General features: G+C 31.5%; 1 protein-coding gene across 6 annotated transcripts; it reads right to left on the bottom strand.

Moving 5' to 3' along the window:
- Positions 1-774: 774 nt before the first annotated feature.
- Positions 775-4,439, bottom strand: LOC101509617 (uncharacterized). Of its 6 annotated transcripts, none has more exons than XM_073368034.1 (3): positions 4,123-4,439; positions 2,911-3,019; positions 775-1,546 (listed from the first exon to the last, which is right to left on the bottom strand). In XM_073368034.1, the coding sequence occupies exon 3, from the start codon at positions 1,522-1,524 to the stop codon at positions 1,159-1,161; it is 366 nt and encodes a 121-aa protein (XP_073224135.1). In that variant the 5' UTR covers positions 1,525-1,546; positions 2,911-3,019; positions 4,123-4,439; the 3' UTR covers positions 775-1,158. The 6 variants fall into 6 exon arrangements, with proteins under 6 accessions (XP_073224135.1, XP_004498986.1, XP_073224134.1 ...); XM_004498929.4 differs by having other exon boundaries at positions 4,140-4,439; XM_073368033.1 differs by having other exon boundaries at positions 775-1,568; positions 4,123-4,438.
- Between the last annotated feature and the right edge of the window lie 3,092 nt (positions 4,440-7,531).

The following is a 7,531-nucleotide window of genomic DNA, read 5'->3' as shown; positions in this document are numbered from 1 at the left end:
GAGAACACTTTAAAATTGTTTACGCTATTTGTGCAAAATTGCCAAAGTTCAAAATATGCTTATAGTGAAACAGATAAAATTTCTTTTATATTCGGACTTATCGAAAGTGATATATTTTTTATATTTAAATTTGTCAAATCAATTAACAATATAAGATTTTTGATAGTTCAACTGATTTGAACTAAAAGTTGAACGGATTTAAAAGTAAAAGAACCAAGATTTAAACCTTAGTGAACAAGAAAATATCAACAAAATATACTACCATTTACATATTCAAAAACAAAACAGCAATACTCAAGTTCAATCGGTCAATTTTGTCCTTAAAATAACCTATGTAATCAAGAATTTTTAATTTAAATGATTATTCTAGAATTCCGTTATTGTCCAACCTCTAATTTTAGAATTTGCCTTTGAGCCAATTGAAGGATGACTAGTAGGAAGGTAAAAAATTGATACAGTATAAAAACCATTATGCCCCCATTCCTCACGAATCACTATTTCCAGTTTTCTACGGTATACATGATGCAAATATCATTAGTATTATCTTGCAAATACATCGTAACTGAGACAAAATGAAAAAAGATGGAATAAACCAGACAGTAGAATGTAGAATGGAGGGGAATGAAATAAACCATTTAGTTCTATTATTTAGATTTTTTTATGGAATGGAAGAAAAAAAATTATTTCCAGCCTAAACCTTTCCAATTGGAAACAAAATAGGGAAACATTTAGGTTTGATAAATATTTTGTTCTGACTTTTGTTAATCGAAGCCATGAAACGAGAAAAATGCATTGTTTGATTTCATTCTATCCTTATTTTCAATAATCTACAATGGGATCTCTTACATTCAATCATCCCATTTTTCCATAAATAAATCCAAACATTCCTGGAAGTAACATTTCTGAAGCTATATATTATTTGACTAAAAGGCTACACCATTCAAAACTTTGGAAGGAAAAATGAGATTCAAAATCTAACAAATGTCTACAAAGCACAATATAGTTGAGGACTTCCACCAACGATTCAGTTTGACCAGAGGAGCCAAAAGAATATTTTTTCGAGCCAACGGCAACCATGATGGTAAAGAAAAATGATAGCAGTGGCAGTAAACAAGACTACCTGGCACATGTAACTGGCAAGGAATATTGGAATATATGCTACTTGGAAGGCTTCTTCTCAGAAGATGCGGAACCCTTTTCAACCACTTTTGCAGAATTACCAGATTCTTCCGCTTCAATAAGCTTTCGTAGTTTTTCTTGAAGTGAGCGCACTCTGTTCTCTGTCTTTCGAAGCTTTCTCCATCTATAGGTAGTCCAGAGACCAAAGCCACCATATACAACAATATAGGAAGCCCATACATAAGGATAAGTTTCTGCATGCTCTTTGATTTTTTGATACCGGTTTTCCAATGAATCTATAAAGCCCGCAGCAGAAGGGCCACTGACTACTTGATCCTCACCAGTTTTCTGGATAAGTGATGCAGAACTTGGTGCTTGCTGGTTTTCATTTGGTTGATTTGCCATGTCCTTGGCTTGAGTGTTCCTGCTATCGATAATTTAAATAAAAACTGCATAACCAATGATACTTTTAAAGATTGCATTATTTGAGAAAACAGAACAGAATAACATTAATAGCCTTAAACAATAGCATCAAAGTATCAATTAACATGCAAAGGCTGCACTCACTCATGAAGAGTAAACTCCAATAAGAATATCTAAGCCAGTTATGTATATTAAGCGAAGTCCAAAGTATGACTACCGATGTGCAAAGAAGTTTGCTATATGATGAGGGATATCACCCTATCAATGTGATACTTGATTTCCCATTATTGAACCATCGAGAAAATTATATCATTTGGAACAAGAAAATGCAAGACACTGTACAAGTTGTTTGATATAACCTAAGTTAGATAACAGCTTCCAAATTCACTTTGGTAATGGTAGGCACAAAACTGTTTTCTTATTACAAGTACAAGGAATTATGATTGGAAACTGTAAACAGTAAGTGGGAAAGCATTTTTAGAAGGTGGCTACTCAAGTGGTTCTAAACGCAAGGAGAACTGGTTATCACACAAATCAAAACACTGCCATAGCCTTGGAATGAACGGATTATAGTGTCACTTGACTCATTTAATTGCTACCTCCATACAAACATCATAGATTTCTATTGAATAAAAACTTTCTACCTTCTAGTCAGAAAAAATTATGTACATGGGAAAAAACCTGAACAGTTAAATTAAAACTATAGGTCACTGAATATAGTGAAAGCAAACATAAAACACTGATGAATCCATTCTACCTTCCACTAGCATTATCCATATTTCATAAAACTTTCAACTGGAATTTTATTCTGTAGACAAGTTATGTTCAACAACCAGTCACTTGCTAAATATAACAAAAATATGGGAGTAATCTAAGTTATTGTATGATTAACTTCAACAATTAAAGGCACCATCTCAAGCATTCAATGGTCCAAATATTGTGTATTTTATTATATTACATTTGGGTGGAAGTGAAAAGCCCTTGATGACCACAAATCATGAGAAAACATTAGCAGCTGAAAAATGCAAAATGGTGTTGAGGGTGGCCTGTTTAGTCTCTAGGGGTGGGCAAGGATTGATTGATTTGTTAAGTTGTCATGGAAAACCGAATTGAATCGGTTTTAATTCTTTATGAACAAATTTTGCTTTTTGCGAACACGTTCAGAACCAGATTTTAGCCAGCGAACCAGTTCAAATCTAGTTTAGAACTGAAGTTCAACCTGTAAACTGATTTTGCCGTGTAACCAATCCTAAAACAAGTAATACGTACACACATTTATGTATATACTTGTTTATTATTAGTAGGTACATATATCAAAAAAGAATGAATAACAAAGTAACAGCTGCAAGGTAAAGTCAGAGTCATTACCAAAATCTTACAACTTTCTTGTATTTCTACTATAGTACTGAGTACTATTTTGATGATTCATCAGCTACAGATCAGTCACCCTCCTCAAGAAGTGGTTGAGATGCAGTAGCTGCAAAAGATCACCAGTATGTCAAAAATATTATAAGGGGTGATAAGCATGTAGACAAATTTCAAGTTCAAAATCCAAGAACTGAGAATGAAGTAACTGGCAACTCAAACCGGACATGAGAATGCTAATTCTTCAATAAATAAAAAAGGTTCCATTGTTAGTTGGTTACCAAATATTTTGTACCAAAGAAAGGAAATTTAACAATATCTGATGCTTGAGTGAGTTCTTTTTGTTTAACGGAGCTAAATGATTTATCCTTTGTTGAACATTAACGGATAAGGCTCTTGCAAATCGTTAATCAATTTTCAGGACATGATATCATATAGAGAGATTCCTGAATTTTGTCTAATCTACTAGTGTACATCTTGTCCTAACATAGAATTCAATATATTGGTTGGGGGTACAGTCAACATTAAGAACAGATTATAACTTTTGACATCTCAGATCATTTATTATTCATTCATTGAATAATATAAGAATTACAGATCTTACACTTTGATCTGGTTATTACTGAATACCTAGGTAATTAATCCCAGATAGCGGCGCATCGCGGCCAACCCCGGAAACCGGGATAGCGGGATACCGGGAGGACCTCTACACAATGGTGGGACTTGACTGAAAACCTTGGGGTGGCCGAAAAATTTAGGAAACATAAAACATCTTATATGCAACAAAAAAACTAAAACACTTTATATGGACAAAAAAACTCAAACAAAAATGTAACAAAACTCAAACACCTTATATGCAACACTTTATGTGCAGCAAAAAATGCAACAAAACTCAAACACTTTATATAGACATAAAATCAAACACTTTATGTGCAGCAAAAAAACTCAAACACTTTATATGGACATAAAATCAAACACCTTGTGTGCAACAAAAAAACTCAAACACTTTATATGGACATAAAATCAAACACCTTATGTGCAACACAAAAACTCTAAACAAAAATCAGCTAACGTCTAATTGAAACTCCAAATCAAAATTCCAAACTCCACATCAAAGCTCCAAACTCAACACTAACAAAATAAGCTTTAAACTTCATGCTAACAAAAATCAAAACTAACAAAAATCAGCACTAACTAACAAAAATCAGCACTAACCAAATGGAAATTCGAACCTTTTCAACAAAGCAGCAACCTGATCTGGAGACAGATGAGGTTGCGGCGAACAGAGAGGCGAGAGCGACGAACGGCCACGGAGGCAGTCAGGCAGAGGCAGCCGCAGGCCCGCAGCGAGCAGAGGAGCGAGCTGGCAGAGGCGGTCGCGGCGCGTTTGTCGTGATTTGTGAATCTGATTATGGAGGAGGTAGAGAGGAACGCTGGAAGAGAGGGGAAGAAAGAGAAAGCTGAATTAGATTTAGGTATTATTGGAATTTTTTAGTTTTAATAAGGACAGTTTAGTTATTTTATCTATAATTTTTTTTTTGTGACTGCAGTCACTTATGTCTCTATGAAGCTCCGCTCCTGCCTTTACATGAATAATAAATACTATATAAACATGCATAATTAAACAATGTCTCAAATTTATAGTCTTAATCAAATTATTGTGGAATTGCAAATTCATGAATAATACTATTGTGGTGTTGCAAATGATGTTGTCATGGCTGTTTGTAGAAAAGGAAGAGAAAGAAATGAAGTAGAAAAAAACAAAGAGAAGTAAATTAAATTAACAAAAACAGAAAAAGAAAAGAAAAAAAAAAAGAAGTAAATTAAATTAAATTAACAAAATGAAAAAATAAGTAAAAATAATTAAATTAAATTAACAAAAACAAAAACAAAAAAAACATAAGTAAATTAAATTAATAAAAACATAAATAAAAATAGAAGTAAATTAGATTAAATTAACAAAAACAAATTAAATTAAATTAACATAATGAAAAAAGAAGTAAAAAGAATTAAATTAAATTAACAGTATGAAAAAAGAAGTAAACAAAATTAAATTAAATTAACAGAATGAAAAAAGAAGTAAAAAGAATTAAATTAACAAAAACAAAAATAAATTAACAAAAACAAAAAAAAAAACAGAAGTAAGAATGAAGACGAACAAAGGAGAAGTAACCAAAAAACAGAAGTAAGAATTAAGTAACAAAAAAACTGAGAAACAAATCAGTGAAGACGAACAAAGGAGAAGTAACACAGGAAAAGAAGAAGAACGATGGGACATAGGAGACGAAGAAGTAACAAAACAGAAGAAGGGACTGAGAAACGAACAGAGAAACGAACCTGAGGAGGAGAACGATGGAACCTGAGGAGAAGAACGACGATGAGAACGATGAGGAAGTGGATCTCTAAAATCTGAAAGGGCGTATTATCAAAATTACCCCTAAAACATTTTAAAATTTAGGGGTAAAATTGATTTTTCACGAAGAAAAAAAAGGGTTTTCCAGTTTTTTTTATCCACGTTTTTTAGGGTTTTCAAACCCACGACCCGGATCAGTCAGCTACAGATCAGTCACCCTCCTTAAGAAGTGGTTGAGATGCAGTAGCTGCAAAAGATCACCAGTATGTCAAAAATATTATAAGGGGTGATAAGCATGTAGACAAATTTCAAGTTCAAAATCCAAGAACTGAGAATGAAGTAATTGACAACTCAAACCAGACATGAGAATGGTAATTCTTCAATAAATAAAAAAGGTTCCATCGTTAGTTGGTTACCAAATATTTTGTACCAAAGAAAGGAAATTTAACAATATCTGATGCTTGATTGAGTTATTTCTGTTTAACGGAGACACTACTAAATGATTTATCCTTTGTTGAACATTAATGGATAAGGCTCTTGCAAATTGTTAATCAATTTTCAGGACATGATATCATATAGAGAGATTCCTGAATTTTGTTTAATCTACTAGTGTACATCTTATCCTAACAGAGAATTCAATATATTGGTTGGGGATACGGTCAACATTAAGAACATTTTATAACTTTTGACATCTCAGATTATTTATTATTCACTCACTAAATAATATAAGGATTGCAAATCTTACACTTTGATATGGTTATTACTGAATACATGTTGTATAAATTTATTTTCCACTTCTCTTCAACCCTTAAAAGTCTAATTTGGTGAATTCTAAATGTTTATAGTTACTATTACTTAAATTTGCATTTAAGCAATTGCAGTTTGGAGTTAATGGTTCATTAAATCATGTGTCGGTCCTAATATATTTGGTGCCTTAGGCGAACTATAAAAATGAAACATTGTGATCATTATATTTTTTCTTGCAAAAACATTAATAATTTATTCATTATAATCAAGAATCTATCATTTGCAAGTCACGATTTCAAGGCCACAGTACAAAAACCAATGAAAATCAATCTCAAGTAAGAAAAAAATCAAGTCACAATTTTGTAATAAATCTCTTCCCTCTTCCTTCACAAAATAGGCCCGAAGTTTGAAAAAAATCAACATAATAACATAATAGAAGAACTAAACGATTGAGAAAGGACGATGCCATGTTGCCGGAAGGTGGAATGTCGGTAGTCAATGTTTCTGGTGGCGGCGGCGACGAGCAACTTCGGCTGCGTTGAGATCAGTGATTTGGCTGCAACTTGTTTCTGATACTAGGAGAGCAAACTGACATCTCCTGCATTATTTATTTTTTTATTTGATGTGAGTTTTATTCTTTTAGGGTTTTGCTGGACCATAAACCCATTGGGTGAACTTTATGTTGGAAAAATAATGATTTTTAATGTGGTTAAAATTTTGTTAAAATTCAAAATAAAAAGGAGTATTTTTTCCAAGAAAAATAAAATGAGATTATTATTTTTATACAAAAACGAATTCATTGTATTTCTTTAAAATTATATACGGTGGAATATGATTAAAAATCTAGTGATTAGTGTACAAACAAGATGACTTAATCAGAGTGTGAGATATTTAATTAGCCTCTCTCTTAATACAATTGACTAAAGTTATTTTGATTACTAGTAATATGTTGACAATTATGAATAATAAGATATTTAATTAACATGTTTCTTGATACAACTTACTATTGTTAATAATGTGATTACAATTTCAGATAATGTCTCCAAACTTTGTGTACTGAGGATCAATGATATGAACTTCACCCATCATCATAGTTCCATTGACAAGAAACAAATTTTTCACTTTTAATAGAAAATCTCTTCGATTGACATAATTAAAAATTAAGTCTATTAATGAATTTTTTATGATTCATTATATTTATATATTGTAAATCAAACAATTGACTCGTTTAATAAAATCTGCGCAATATAGTAAATGTAGAAAAATTTAAATTAATATTAAAAGACTTATTTTATTCGCTGATGAAATCATGTTACAAAAATCTTGAAATTTATATGATATGTGGTAATTTTTATGGTATTGATGGTGAAATTGTATTTAAAGAATTAAAAGTTATATATCAAAGATATCTTAACAATTGAATCAAAATGAAATTTTATAATAGTGAATTCTCTTAAAAAAATTCATTTTTATTTCTAATGCATAAATAACTTATAAAATAGTATTAACTATTGGCTTAGATGA

This window comes from Cicer arietinum, chromosome 4 (assembly GCF_000331145.2).
Source record: "Cicer arietinum cultivar CDC Frontier isolate Library 1 chromosome 4, Cicar.CDCFrontier_v2.0, whole genome shotgun sequence".
Lineage (NCBI taxonomy): Eukaryota > Viridiplantae > Streptophyta > Magnoliopsida > Fabales > Fabaceae > Cicer > Cicer arietinum.
The sequence above is the reverse complement of the archived record's forward strand: the minus strand, read 5'-3'. Positions and strand labels throughout refer to the sequence as shown.

What these genes read in the sequence shown, in the direction of transcription:
- LOC101509617 (XM_073368034.1), bottom strand. Translation starts at nt 1,524, where the DNA reads ATGGCAAATCAACCAAATGAAAACCAGCAAGCACCAAGTTCTGCATCA.